The sequence below is a fragment of the Capsicum annuum genome, chromosome 3 (assembly GCF_002878395.1).
Source record: "Capsicum annuum cultivar UCD-10X-F1 chromosome 3, UCD10Xv1.1, whole genome shotgun sequence".
Taxonomy (NCBI): domain Eukaryota; kingdom Viridiplantae; phylum Streptophyta; class Magnoliopsida; order Solanales; family Solanaceae; genus Capsicum; species Capsicum annuum.
The window spans coordinates 14,085,673-14,100,234 of record NC_061113.1 but is presented as its reverse complement, the minus strand read 5'-3'; the positions used below and the strand labels follow the sequence as shown (position 1 = coordinate 14,100,234).

General features: G+C 34.8%; 3 protein-coding genes across 5 annotated transcripts in view; 2 read left to right on the top strand and 1 right to left on the bottom strand.

Moving 5' to 3' along the window:
- Window positions 1-202: 202 nt before the first annotated feature.
- Window positions 203-3,399, bottom strand: LOC107864190 (probable protein kinase At2g41970). Its single transcript, XM_047409089.1, has 6 exons — window positions 3,128-3,399; window positions 2,056-2,285; window positions 1,529-1,974; window positions 1,278-1,409; window positions 1,011-1,098; window positions 203-720 (listed from the first exon to the last, which is right to left on the bottom strand). Exons 1-6 carry the CDS (start codon window positions 3,264-3,266, stop codon window positions 619-621), a joined length of 1,137 nt encoding a protein of 378 aa, XP_047265045.1. The 5' UTR covers window positions 3,267-3,399; the 3' UTR covers window positions 203-618.
- A 1,305-nt stretch (window positions 3,400-4,704) lies between these two features.
- Window positions 4,705-8,339, top strand: LOC107864191 (putative pentatricopeptide repeat-containing protein At3g23330). The gene has a single exon (XM_016710487.2). The coding sequence runs from the start codon at window positions 4,850-4,852 to the stop codon at window positions 7,403-7,405; it is 2,556 nt and encodes an 851-aa protein (XP_016565973.2). The 5' UTR covers window positions 4,705-4,849; the 3' UTR covers window positions 7,406-8,339.
- The window catches only part of LOC107864192 (casein kinase 1-like protein 7), a 12,554-nt gene continuing 5,558 nt past the window's right edge, over window positions 7,567-14,562 (top strand). The window contains exons 1-13 of one of the 3 annotated variants that reach the window (XM_047409076.1): window positions 7,570-7,708; window positions 8,433-8,670; window positions 8,773-8,813; window positions 9,417-9,486; window positions 9,589-9,737; window positions 9,814-9,909; window positions 12,517-12,587; window positions 13,192-13,253; window positions 13,332-13,395; window positions 13,497-13,581; window positions 13,700-13,826; window positions 13,949-14,025; window positions 14,122-14,185. In XM_047409076.1, coding sequence (XP_047265032.1) covers window positions 8,595-8,670; window positions 8,773-8,813; window positions 9,417-9,486; window positions 9,589-9,737; window positions 9,814-9,909; window positions 12,517-12,587; window positions 13,192-13,253; window positions 13,332-13,395; window positions 13,497-13,581; window positions 13,700-13,826; window positions 13,949-14,025; window positions 14,122-14,185 — 982 coding nt within the window. In that variant the 5' untranslated portion in view covers window positions 7,570-7,708; window positions 8,433-8,594. Of the gene's footprint in view, window positions 7,709-8,432; window positions 8,671-8,772; window positions 8,814-9,416; window positions 9,487-9,588; window positions 9,738-9,813; window positions 9,910-12,516; window positions 12,588-13,191; window positions 13,254-13,331; window positions 13,396-13,496; window positions 13,582-13,699; window positions 13,827-13,948; window positions 14,026-14,121; window positions 14,186-14,562 lie in introns of those variants that run through there. The other 2 variants (XM_047409075.1, XM_047409077.1) reach the window with 2 other exon arrangements.

Genomic DNA, 14,562 nt, shown 5'->3' with positions numbered 1-14,562 from the left:
GTTGGAGACCTTACAGAGCGCTTGAACTCTCGATTTGGACATGAAGATAGGCCATTCTGTACCTTTTCCTCCACGACTTCCCCTTCGTTGGATATGTAAATCCACCCACATTTCAACACCTTACTTCATTTGCTGTTTCAGAACAGTGTTGTAAAGGCAGAGGTGCAGGGCCTTTTGGCGAGGAAATGATCTCTTACGATCACATACAAGTTGAATAGTAGAAAATGACCTTTTCAGATCTCTTTTTAAGTGTAAAAAATAAAATCTTTTGTGTGTGAAAATGAAGATCACTCATAAATAAATTTAAAACAAGTTTGTAGAAGGCTACAAAACCAGATCTCTCATTTCTGTCTGTGCAGGTCAACAGTTTAATGCAGGTAAGTTGTGGCTTCAACTTGTAGAACAACACATGAATTAAGAGAAATGGCATTTTTTCTGCTAGTTCTAGGATCCTTTTACATGTACCACAACCTTCTTGATATTGAAAACTAGCCCCTGCTTGCAAGGGCAGATCCACAGTATCTATTACGGGTACATGTAAATTTTAAACTCTGAATCCGCTTATGTCTGCCTGTTTCAATCGAGAATGTTGTAGAACAAGGTTCTGATCTTGCTGGTTTAATCTGCATTGAGAAGTGGCTGCAGTGCCTTGACCATAATTGCCATGTTTGGTCGGAAAAGTGGCTTGTCTTGATCACAAAGTCCCACAAGTGCTGCAACCTGCGAAGAAATAGCCAAATAGTGGTTACATTACGAGGTAGTGGTAAGGTCTGCATACGCTCTACCCTATCCAGACTCCACTCATGAGATTTCACCGGGTATGTTGTGTTTATTATGACAAAAAAACTAGGCCATGCTATTCAAGAATTTGTGCGAAGATGAGAATTTAAGAAGAAAACCTTAGCAATTGCCCTTGGAGGGTACTCATTATTTAGTTTGTTTATTATGACAAAAAAACTAGGCCATGCTATTCAAGAATTTGTGCGAAGATGAGAATTTAATAAGAAAACCTTAGCAATTGCCCTTGGAGGGTACTCATTATTTAGTTTTGGATCAACACACTCCTTCACTTTATCATCACTTAATAGTGGAGTTGCCAGCATTGAGGATGAATTCAGTATATTGGAGGGACAAAGAGAGCTAAACATTACTAATGTTGCTCGGGCTCTTCAAAAATGCACTACTTTTGGAGGATATGACATGCACTCGTCAGCATTTTTGAAGAGTCGGAGCAACATGGTTAAGTAACAATGAGGTAGGATGTGTAAGAATCTACCCATGTGACAAGACTTTGTTCTCCTTCAGGCATTGTATAATCTACTGGCTTCCTTCCTGTCAACAGTTCTAAGAGAACAACTCCAAAACTATAAACATCACTTTTATCTGTTATCGTTTCTCCCATGGCATACCTGTACCACAAAAAACCAGTAGGTTGAGGGTTCGAGTCATGCTGGAGGATAAGTGGGAGCACTATTGATCCTCGTGAACCGACTGCATGTTACGGTATGGTTAAAAATCCAAAGCTTACTCTGGACCATGGTAGCCAAAAGACTCCCGATCTCTAGTGGAATGCTCTGAAGACTGATTTCTCAAGTCGAAATCAGCAACCTTTGCTGTAAAATCATCAAACAGTAGTACATTGCTGGATCTTACATCGCGATGAATAATTGGTGGTTCAACCTTTTGGTGTAGATATTCCAGGCCACTAGCTACACCACAAGCAATTTTCATTCTCTGATTCCAGGTAAGAACTGAACCAGGCTCAGCACTTTGTGCTCCTTTTCTACCTATACAACAGAACATCCAATAATCACTTATGATCCAATACATTGCTAGACCTGACCTGAATGAACTGTCGACGTACCATGTGCCCATGGTTGCAAACTCGTAAACAAGGATACGGTTGTTTGCTTCTAAGCAATAACCCATCAGAGTCACAAAATGTTCATGCTTGAGTCTTGAAACCATTTGTACCTGTATACACAAGAAGGAAATCAAGACATTTCGAGAGATTGTTCTATTCGTCCCAAAATAGTACTTGAAGACACGACTCACCTGTTCCGCGAAAGCAGTTTCTGATTCTGGAGAAAAATTTGCATCCAATTGCTTTATTGCTGCTTGCTGGCCATTGCTCAATTTAGCACCATAGACGCGGCCATAAGATCCCTCGGCTATCAGAGCTTTCTCCCCAAAGTTCCCGGTCAGTATATTTATATCATCCAAGGACATGTTTGCGCGTACCTCAACTGGTGATACTTTCTGAGGCTCTCCTCCTGCATCACTAGCTGCATTCATGACACGTAATTAAGTAAACAAGAGTAATGTTCTGTCTAACAACTTAAGTTTTTAGACGCGATGATCACACAATTCTAACAGTTTTCATCAACAGGGTCACCATATCATGTCCAGCCAATAAGTCTGATTTCAATCATAAGGACTCAAGTACTGAAGTTACATATATCAACAATTTGATGCTCTAGGCAGGTTAACATTACAAACATTCTTAACAAACAAATAGGAGACAAAGGGGAAACAAAGTACATTTTTGCAACAAAGCTGAGTTGATTTCTCAAATGGTCTGTCACTCAACTAAAAGCTATTACCTTAGAAAATCACATTTGTCCTTGATTTCAATTTTCATAAATAAACAAAAAAAAAAGAGCGACTTTCTGAGATAATATTTACTCCTTAATTTCAATTTATTTGACGCACTTTTTTTTTTTAGTTCATTTCAAAAGAAAGACGCTTTCCTTTTTAGCAAATCTTTATTTCAACTTTTTATATGACATGTTTAAGACCACAAGATTAAATAACATTTTGACACATTTGATATATCTTCAGTTTAAGATCATAAGATTTAAAAGTCTTCCATAAAAAAAAAAAAAAGGACAACCCGGTGCACCAAAGCTTCCACACCCGTGACCTCGTGATCATATGACAACAACTTTATAAGTTACTCCAATTAAGAGCCCCTTCAATCAAAAGTCTTCTATACTTTTTAAAATTCCACGTCAAGTCAAAATAAATCAAATAAATTGAAACAGAAACAGAAGTAGAGTATTAATTGAGCAACCATATGAGAAAATCAACTCAAAAAAGTTCACAATACAAAAGAAAGCTTCTTAACCTTGGTTGTGAAAATAATGGAATCTATCCTTGATGAAATTGATGATAGACTTGATGAAACTACTGAAGATGATACACAAAATGGCACTTATGATAAGGAAACCATAGTTGACAAAATTTAATTCTGAACAGCAAGACATTATTGTGTTGCAGATTAAGTGTTAGTTCCTTTTCTTTATAGGAGTAATAGAAAGCAATGGGAAAGGATTTGAGTTAAACAACAACAACTAATTACTCTCTCCGTTTCAAATTATCCGTTTCAAATTGAGATGACACATTGATTAAGCAAAATAATTAATAACATGGTTAGTTTATCACAATGCCCCTATTAAATGATATTTACATTTTAATTTGAAGAAAAAGTAATTAATGCAAAGGGTAAAATATGTAAAAAGAAATTATCTCTTCTTGATTAATGAAAAATGACAAGTAAAATGGAAAATTAAATTAAGAAATTTGAAACGTGTAATTTGAGATTTTTTGTAATATTGAAAACATAAATTGTGTATTTGTATAATTTTTAGAAAAAAAAAATCTTAACTAGCACTATCGACCAATCCCTACTATCGACCAACTCATCTATCACAACTAGCACTACTGCTAACTACCACTAATACATCACAACCTCCACACATTCTTTGGCGGCCACCACCATTGTCACTAGTAACGCCACCTCTACCATCACTTCAATCACTATCATCGTTACAATTTATCTGTACAAATAACCATCTACACCATCACAACTAACAATATCTCCAACTAGCACCAACACATCGTCAATAGTCATTCATTCATTTTTCAACAATCACAATCAACACCTCCAACTACTAACATCAAGCAATGTCACATCACAACCACCACTATCACTATCAACCGTCACCATCGTAACAATCACTACAATACCAACCATCATAACTATCACCACTAATATTACTAATAACTAACATCAACATTGTCACCGCAACTATTATTATAAATCATCTCCACTATCACTAACAAACATAAATATCTTTTCAATCAAATAATAATTTTGTTGAATTAAATTACATACTTTTCTGATATATAATTAATTTTTTATTTAAATTATATTTTTTATTTTATTATATATATAAATAATTTATTTTGTACATTTAGATGTTGAAAAACAAACAATCTTAATCATTCAGTTTTCGAATCTAGAGACAACATCTTAATTATTCAAACTAGCATTCAGATTCAGACATCTGAATTTTAGAAAAAACAAATGTAGCCTTAGTGGGGTGTTAAGTACTTTACATTTTCTAGGTGAATAACTTAAAAATAATTTAAAAGGTAATACTTCCTTTATTCACTTTTACTTATCACTAATTTTTTAATTATATTTCTACTTTTACTTGTTTTTTTTTTACATATAAAAAAAATAACATTTTTTCTTTCTATTTTACTCTTAGCATTAATTGTTTTTTTCTCTAAATTAATTTCAAGGCATATTATAAATATTATTTAATAGAGATGCTATAATAAACTAACTCTGTTATTAATTATTTTTTTTAATAAATATATGAAGTAAAAAATATAATAGATAATTTATGTTCTAATTTTTTTTTTTGAAAGAAATGTGTTGTCACTGCACAGAGTGGGACATTATTTTCAAGAATGTGAGCAACATAGATTACAACAAAGACACCATTTTTAATGTTGAAGAAAATCAAGATTCACCCCAAAATCCCATTGAACCCAAAAAATGAAATCTTCAACTGAAACCCTCATTAAAACAATCTTAAAGAACCCAAACTCCATTAAAACAAACTCCCAAACCAAGCAACTCCATGCCCAAATCATAAAAACAAGAGGGTCAAAATCAGTTTCACTTAACACTATAATTCTAGGTATTTACTCTAACCTTAACCTACTTAAAGAATCTTTACAAGTTTTTAACAACTTTACTTATGTACCAGCAAAAGCATGGAAGTCACTTGTTAGATGTTATTGTTGTAATGGGTATTTTCTTGATTGTTTGTCTTGTTTTGTTGAAATGAGGGGGTGGGGTAAGTTGCCTAGTAGAGATGTTTTTCCTTCTGTGATTAGAGCATGTACCCATTTGAAAGAATTCAGAGTTGGTGAATGTGTTCATGGTTGTGTTATCAGGTTTGGCATGGAAAGTGATGTTTATACTGGCAATGCACTTATGAATATGTATGCAAAATTGCAGCTTTCGTCGAATGATTGTTATGTGTTTGGTGGAATTCCTCAGTTAAATAATCGTGTTAGTAGTCGTAGAAGCAATGTGTATGGTGTGGCCCAAGATTCTGAGGTTGGAGTTGATGGTGCGAGTCAAGTACCCGTTTTGTATCAAGAAAGAAGGAATGAGTTTGATGGAATTCCCCTGTCGAATCGCCTTAGTAGTCATGGGAGCAGTTTGGTTGTTGATGATAGTGTGTCCAAAGGTTCTGTGGTCGGAGTTGATGGTATGAGTCAAGTACCAGTTTTGTATCAAGAAAGAAGGAATGCGTTTGATGGAGTTCCCCCGTTAAATCGCTTTAATAATCGTAGAAGCAGTTTGGTTGTTGATGATAGTGTGTATAGTGTCTCCCAAGATTCTGAGGTTGGAGTTGCTGGTATTGGTCAAGTACCAGTTTTGTATCAAGAACGAAGGAATCAGTTGATAAGGAGTGAAAAAAGTCATTTTGAGTCTTTAAGTGGCCGTATGGTGAAGAATGCTAGAAGATTAGATAGTGTGAGTAAGATTTTTCAAATGATGCCAAATAAAGATGTTGTTTCGTGGAATACTGTGATTGGTGGAAATGTACTAAGTGGATTGCATGAAGAAGCTCTGGAAAGGTTAAGGGAGATGGGCAATGCCAATTTGAAGCCTGACTGTTTCACTCTGTCAAGTGTCCTTCCTGTCTTTGCGACGCATGCTGATGTCTCGAAGGGAAAAGAGATTCATGGTTATGCAATTAGACACGGGTTTGACAAAGATGAGTTTATTGGGAGTAGCTTAATTGATATGTACGCAACTTGTACCAGAGTTGAGGATTCTTATAGGGTGTTTAATTTATTACCACAAAAGGACGACGTTTCATGGAACTCAATAATAGCAGGATGTGTGCAAAACGGTACTTTTGATGACGGGCTGAGACTGTTTAGGCAGATGTTAGCTGCTAATGTCATGCCTGTGGAAGTTTCTTTCTCAGCTATACTTCCTGCCTGTGCTCATTTGACCACACTACATCTAGGGAAACAACTCCATGCGTACATAACAAGAATGGGGTTTGATCAAAACATGTATGTAGCTAGCTCACTTGTGGACATGTATGCCAAATGTGGGAGGATAATGACTGCTAGATGGATTTTCGATAGGATGGAGGTACACGATTCAGTTTCATGGACGGCCATAATCATGGGGTATGCATTGAATGGTCATGCCTGCGAGGCCACTGTTCTATTTGAAAATATGCAACGTGATGGGATAAATCCCAATGCTGTGGCTTATCTAGCTATATTAACTGCTTGCAGCCACGCTGGTTTGGTTGATGAAGGTTGGAGTCATTTTACGAGTATGATCAGACATGGTGTTTCTCCTCATCTTGAGCACTACGCTGCTATTGCAGACCTTCTTGGTCGTGCTGGAAAATTATCAGAAGCTTACAAGTTTATCACTGACATGCCTATTAAGCCCACCGGGAGTGTTTGGGCTACTCTGCTATCAGCTTGCCGAGTTCACAAAAATGTTGGACTGGCTGAAAAAGTTGCCAAAGAAATGACTACAGCTGATCCTGGGAACATGAGCCCTTATCTGCTCTTGTCAAATATGTATTCTGTAGCTGGGAGATGGAAAGATGCATCAAAATTAAGAACTAATATGCAGAAGAAAGGAATGAGAAAACCACCAGCCTGCAGCTGGATAGAAGTTAGGAACCAGGTGCATGCTTTTGTCTCGGGAGACACATCTCACCCATATTATGATCAGATACACGAAACACTAAGAGATCTTTATGAACGCTTGAAACAAGAAGGTTACGTTCCTCAGACTAGTGAGGCACTGCATGATGTTGATGAGGAGCAAAAGGCTGATCTGCTGTATACTCATAGCGAACGGCTTGCGATAGCATTCGGTATTATTAGTACACCTGCTGAGACAACTATTCGCATAACCAAGAATCTCCGTGTCTGCGTAGACTGTCACACAGCCATAAAGTTCATATCCAAAATTATGGAGAGAGAGATAATTATTAGAGATAATAGTCGATTTCATCTTTTCAAAGATGGAAATTGTTCATGTGGAGACTACTGGTGATGGTAGCTATGGTTATATATCCATAATGTAGCATAAAGAGCTTTATTATAGGCAATAAAAGGGGAAAACACATATGGGGAGGTTCCGAGGAAATGACAGAGATTATATAGGAGTTCAGACAGTCTCTAGTATTTCGCATTTTGTGAGAAAATATAGAGGTCATGCCTCAGTGCTTTGACGCGGTCTCCCAAAGGCTGTTTAAATGTATCATATTGGAGGCATGGATATCATCAATCAATTCAGCTAGCAAACTGGAGAAATGCCCTGATGTGAAACTTTCGATTTCTCCTGGTGTTACAACAGGTTAGAGCTTTGAAGCCCTAATATTCTTGAACTTGTGGTTGTTGTGCCTTCTTGGTGATGGAATTTGGAATTCCACAAGGTCATATAACAAGTGAGGAGGATTTTGGAACTTGACTTATAACTTTTAACTTTTGACTTTTCCTATAAATTTCAAATTTTTAAGTGACTTCAGAATGTTTTGTGCAATCTGGAAAGAGAAGTTGCAGAGAAAAACGTGAAATATTTGATGTCAAATGTAGTGCTTGCTAGCTTTGTCATTTTGGAAGACCAAACTTCTTTTGAAGAATACTTCAAAAATTTGAAGCTAAATACTTGATTTAAGTAATTCTTTTTTAAGAAAAAAAAAGAAGGAAAAAAAGTTATTGATATCTTCTTATTGGACTCAATTTGATCTCTCAATTAGCTTTGACAAATTCATATTATCTAGCTAAGACTATGTACAAAATGTAAACTCATTAAATTGATGTATATTAAAATAATATAAACATGATGCGCTTGTTCAATCAAACCAAGTTTAGTTTTGTGATATTTTATTTCAAATTGACCCAAAAAAAAAAAAAAGAAAAATCCCATTTTGACATTGTGCAATCAATGAAAATTTCAAATTATAGTCTAAGAAGGATTTTTGGCGTGCTTAGACTCTCTTCATTGGAGAATTCTAGCTATACATGATAAATCACCGCAATTTCCCTATTCTACTGAAGTAGTTTCTCATGAATTCAAGCCACCTGTGTTGAGGGTCCTTGCTCTTGCTCGACCTTTTGTAAGGCCATGGCCCTGGAACGTAGAGAATTCTGAGGTGAAGTTAACTTTGTAATGCTGACTAGGCTGAGATCCCAACTCTTGTTCTTGTTTGACATTGTTATCGTTTATTCAATCTTTGACCATGGATTATGTGGTTGGTGGCAAGTTTAAACTGGACCAGAAGATAGGTAGGGGATCTTCTGCGGAAGTTTATTTAGGTAATCTCAATGTGTATTCCTTGGTTGTTATTGATTTCAATTGTTGCTCAAGTTTTATGTTATGGTGTTTGAGTTGACCTTGAGTTTCGTTTTTTATATCAGGGGTAAATGTGCAAACTGGAGAAAAAATTGCTGTGAAGCTGGTGAGTCTGTTGATTAGCTGAAGATTGAAGCTGGAAGTTCACCACATACACATGGTGTCAGTTGTGTTAGAGATTTAGTCTTTCATTGGAATTGAATAAATTAGTAATGTTGGTTTAGCGGAAGGTGGAAATTCACTATGTAGTTGATTGTCTTAAGGTGTTGATTGTCTTAAGATTAAGCCTTTCACTAGCTAAATAAACTTAACGACATAATAAAGTTAAGAACAATGACTCTTTCACTGGAAGATGAGAGGATTATTCTTGAGTTATTTTTCAAAAATATAAAACTTAAAATATGATAGACGAACATTGCTTATTTTGGCTTAATGTGCGAGTGACATTGTTTATTTGGCCCTTTTCTCGGTGCTAGTTTGTTACTGTGCATTTACTGGATATAGCTTCTATTTCTGAAGTCTTGAAAAATTTTGCTTAATTTAGATCAGCATATTTGTTTTGATATATTATGGAATTCATATGTGGTTTGATTCTCAGCTTCTGTCACCATCTGTCAGGAGTGTGTTTCTGGTGCTACGTTTAGCATTATGGTTTCTTCTTTGGTAATTTAGCTTTGCTGTTTCCAGAATCTATTTTTTTGGTTTGCAGGAATCAACTAAATCAAAACATCCCCAGCTTCATTACGAATCAAAGCTGTATAGGCTTTTACAAGGAGGAAGTAAGTGATAGCTTCTACCCATGAATTTCGGTGACTGTTATATTTTCTAGCTGAACAATTCTTTTTTTTAAAAAAAGTAAAAAATCATTTTCTTATTTTAAGCTGGAATTCCAAACGTCAAGTGGTTTGGCATTGAAGGTGAATACAAAACCATGGTTATCGACCTTCTTGGGCCAAGTTTGGAAGACGTTTTTCACTATTGCAATAGGAGGTTCACTTTAAAGACAACTTTAATGCTGGCAGATCAAATGGTAAATAGCCAAAATTATACACTGGTTAAAGCATAAATAATGCAGCTGGTTGCCTGATACTTGTTCTCTGATGCAGATTGATAGGGTTGAATATATGCAGTCAAGAGGATTTCTTCACCGTGACATTAAGCCCGGCAACTTCTTAATGGGTTTAGGTCGTAAAGCAAATCAGGTGTGCACTTCATCATCTGTTCTCTAGGTGTAAATGTATGTCTATTGTTGATATGCTCTCCTATGCATTTGCACTAGATATTCTGGAAAGTTCTCCACCTAATTGTTTAGGAACTAAATCACTGTGGAATTAGGGGGTGTTTGGATTGGTTTATTTTAATTAGCTAAAAGCTAAAAGCCATAAGTTGAGAGTACCGAACTTTTGGTTTTTAGCTTATTTTTTTACTCTTTCAGTCTAAAAGAAAGTGCTTAAAAACACTTTTTATCTTTCTCAAACACCTCCAAAAATAAGAAAAAGCTTGAAAGCCAAAAGCTTACTTAAAATAAGCCAATCCAAACACCGTTATCTATTAGGGTTTTGGGTCTACTATACGAGTGCTCCAGCATTTGTAGAGCTGGACATATTGTAGCCTGCTTGTTGAACTCGAACAAAAAACCTTAATTTGGGATGGAAGGGTAACATTCTTTATTTGGATATTCCCTTATATCATCTGGAACTCAAGAACTGGTGCTTCTTATCTCTCTCTCTGTCTCTCTCCCGTACCTCTCTGCCACTCCTTTTTCTTAGAGCTTAATGAAGTCTCGATCCCTGTGACGTGAACCTTTACATTCTTGTCCAAGAAGGGTCTAGCTAACTAGCCATGAGTGCATTTCTTTCAGTTTCCTGGAAGAATGCTCAAAATCCAGTGCATTGTGCAGTTGCATATTATTGGACATTTTTGATTTGCTAACAAAGTACTGATAATTAGGCACTTGAAAGTGGAAGAAACTTTAAAATTCATGGGTGGTCATCCAACTTTGTATTCTCTACCTAAAAGTCATATTCTTTATTTTGTTACACAAAAGTCACTTAACTTTATCTCATCTTTCACCAAAGTCATTTTGACAAATTTGGTTAAAACACTACCTAAAATTTGAGATGAAATAAAAAATGATCTCTTATATTTGAGGGTAGTTTCAAAATGGCCCCTCAAATATACTTTTAAGCAGTTTTGATCCACTGCATTGATAATAAAAATGAACCTTTTTATTTTCATATGTTTGACAAATTCTACTAACTAAATTAACGATATTGGACAAAAGTAAAATCAGAAAAAATCTTAAAATCTATTTATCATAAATGTGCAATAATTACATTTTCATTTACTTACCCTTTTACTAATATACTATTTTGTCTGATTAATTTATAGACATCTTTTTTTTTTTTTGACTTTTGCTACATATTATTTTGTTCATATTATCAGTACACTATTAAATAAATAGATATGATTTTGTAATAGTTTCTATGAATATTATTTTCAATAAATTGATAATACGAAGTAAACTGCAATACTCTTTAGTAAATAGAGTTAGTAAAAGAAACAAAAAATAAAATAATGTTAATTATTATGAAATAGAAAAAATAAAAAAGTTTTGAATGATAGATATTTTGGAGGGGCTGGGGACGGAGTTGAAAGATTTTTTGAAAATTGATAATGGTGGCATGATGAAAATTTTAAAAATTTATAAAAGTATTCCACTCCTTGGTATTTCATTTATTTCATAAAATAATTAATTTCAAGTATACAATTTTGTATAGTGATAAATACATTAAAAGAATTGTTACCCGGAATGCTCCACGACTAAGTATACCCATTCAGACTCGCTTTTGTTCAATTATAAAAAAATAAGCACTTTGATGAAGATTTATAGCATCATTCAAGTAAATATAGATTAAGATCATAGAAACATGAGCTTGTGATATAGCTACACCTAATTCCAGACCGGTTAATGCAAGAACTATAAATAAAGGACCAAGATCCCCTATGAAATATAAAAGATCATTCATACATAGCATAGTCCAAGCAAACCCACTTAAGAAATCAAAACAATCAAAGTAAGTGTGGTATCATATGTAACATGAGAGATCAACGTTCTAAAGCGAAACTTGTGAAGGGGTCTATTAAATTATTCTACAAATAAATAAACTAATCTAGCAAACTACACCAAATCTTGCAATAAATCAAAAAAATTGCAAATAATAAACCTCTAAATGTGACTCAATATTAAATTCTTTGTTTCAGAGTTTTGTAAAATTTAACAATTAAAGTTTGTTAAGTATTTCATAAAGGTCAAATGTACTCACATATAGCAAGCTGAAAGCATCAAACTTCCCAAAAGTATATTTGAGGGGTCATTTTGAACCTATCCTCAAATACAAGCGATTTTTTTTTTTAATTTCATCTCACATTTTAGGTAGGGTTTTAAACAAATTTTGTTAAAGTGATTTTTGTGAAAGATGAGACAAAGTTGAATGACTTTTCTATAACAAAAAAAAAAGAATAATGACTTCTGATTAATGTACATAAAGTTGGATGAAAGGAGGATAAAGCTCCTCCAACTTTATTTATGAACACACTGACCTAGCCTTAGAGGACCCGTCATCCTATCTTGTATGATGCTACTGAACATGAGCATTTTGTAATTACTGGATCAGTAGCTTCCTGTCTCTGTATTACTTTTGTAAATCTACGTTAGAACGAGCTTATGAATCTGATGTAAAACAATTCCTCTGACATGGCCAATGCATCTCTAAGTCAGTTTTGAGTTTTCTATTATGTTAAAACAGGTATACATGATTAACTCTGGTCTTGCCAAGGAATACAGGGATCTTCAGACACATGATCATATACCATTCAGGTATCAACCTCTTATGTTCCTCAAAGATCTCATAGGTCTTCCATTCTAGAAATTAAAGTGGAATATTACTTGCTTAGGTGATTTAATAATTGGTCCATTCACTACAATTTGTTAGTAATGACGATGGCTTGAGAAGCTGAAAGTTGAATTTTTTTCCAATTGTTTCCTTAGCAGCTTCATTTTTTGAGTTATGATTTTTCCTGGTTTTTTAGTATTTGCTCCAAAGATCTCATTTGCATAAAGCTGAATCAAAGAAATTAAAGCTTCCCTTGTGGATATGGAAAACCATCTTGTTTCATTAGCCTTGTGTAGATTTTGAATACACATGGTGTACTTTGTTATTGAGAAAATGATAAGGCAGATGAAATGGTTTTACCCTCCATTCCCGCTAGGATGCTTCTTTTATTTCTTCTTTTCCTTTCTTTCTCTTCAGTATACACTTCCAAGCTTCTCAAAAGTTGATATTGAGATTAAGAAACTAATTCGGAGGTTCTGCATTCTTATCAAGCTTTTCTTTCCTCGACTTCATTTTTGATAGAGTTTCGAGTGGATGTTTGGAATGTTATGTGGATTATTTTATGGCTTATTTTGCTTCCTTTGACAGGAAAAACAAAAACCTCACAGGAACAGCTTGCTATGCTAGTATTAGTAACCATCTTCGAGTTGGTAAGTGAGGATGACGTTACCTCAAGCATCTTATAGTATTTTAAACTTCACATAGTTACCTCTCTTCCTTGTATGCAGAACAAAGCAGAAGAGACGATCTGGAGTCTCTTGGTTATGTGCTTATGTATTTTTTGAGAGGAAGGTTCGGAAATTACAGATAGAGTTTATATTTGGTGCCTGTATCCTTATTTCCATGTGCATTACTTGCTTCTTACAATTAGCATATTTGATTGTCTTTGCTAGTGTGCCATGGCAAGGTCTGAAGACTGGCAACAAAAAGCAGAAATCTGACATGATTAGTGAGAAGATGATGCGTACACCTATAGAGGTTATGTCTTTATGTACATTATATTTCCATGTCAAATATAATCTGTTCTACAGGGGAGTATTCCACTGTCTCTCATCAAACTGCATAACAACATATTCCACTGTTCTCTATTAAACAGGTCCTGTGCAAATCCTATCCCTCAGAATTCATATCATATTTCTATTATTGCCGATCATTACGGTTTGATGGCGAGCCAGATTACTCATACCTGAAGAGGCTATTCCGTGACCTTCTCATTAAAGAGGGTATGTTTTCTGTTTCATGATGCTAGTTTCAATAATCCGTTTCCTCCTTTATATTATCTCTTTGGTACAAGAAGTTATATTTCTGTATTCTTTTATGACAATTGTTTTTGTATGCATTGCAGGTTATCAATTTGACTATGTGTTTGATTGGACTATCTTGAAGAAGCATTCACAGCTCGCCTCCTGTTCAATAGCACGAGTCTGTGTTTAATCTGCTTTCGCAGAAAAAAATACTACTGTTTGATTTTTGCATTCTAAAAGATGTCCGAATCTTACCTTTTATTTGTTTTTTCAGCAGCCTATTCCAATATCACCTGTGAATCTGAGACCAGCCATTAAAAGTGCAGAAAAGATTCCTGGTACTGTTTCAAGAAACTTTGGCTTTAGAATTTGCAGTTTATGTTTCTCATATGATCATTGACGTTTGTGCTGGGTTCATGGTGCTTATCCTTTGTTGCTAGTCCAATCTATGCTTTTACCAACTAGCCAATTATTGCGGGCAGAATAGCACTTTAACCAAGCATTTGGACATAAAACAGTGGGTTTTTTTTTTTTTTAAATATTTTTTTCATGTTGAAAGTGATATTTAGAAATTGGAGTTGTGTTTGGAAATGAATATAAATTGGGAGTGTTTTTTGAATTTTTGTGAGCGACTTGGAGTGGAAACATTTAAGTAGCTTTTTGAATTCCGAAAAAGAAGTCAACTAATTGCAACAACTCTATGACCAAACAATTT

Bases quoted from the DNA above. Each gene is read 5' to 3' on its own strand.
- LOC107864191 (XM_016710487.2), top strand. From the start codon at position 4,850: ATGAAATCTTCAACTGAAACCCTCATTAAAACAATCTTAAAGAACCCA.
- LOC107864190 (XM_047409089.1), bottom strand. From the start codon at position 3,266: ATGTCTTGCTGTTCAGAATTAAATTTTGTCAACTATGGTTTCCTTATC. The intron at 2,286-3,127 runs GTTAAGAAGCTT...TCATGAATGCAG, and splicing joins CCATTATTTTCACAACCAAG to CTAGTGATGCAGGAGGAGAG. The intron at 1,099-1,277 runs GGTAGATTCTTA...ATCCTCAATGCT, and splicing joins GAACAAAGTCTTGTCACATG to GGCAACTCCACTATTAAGTG.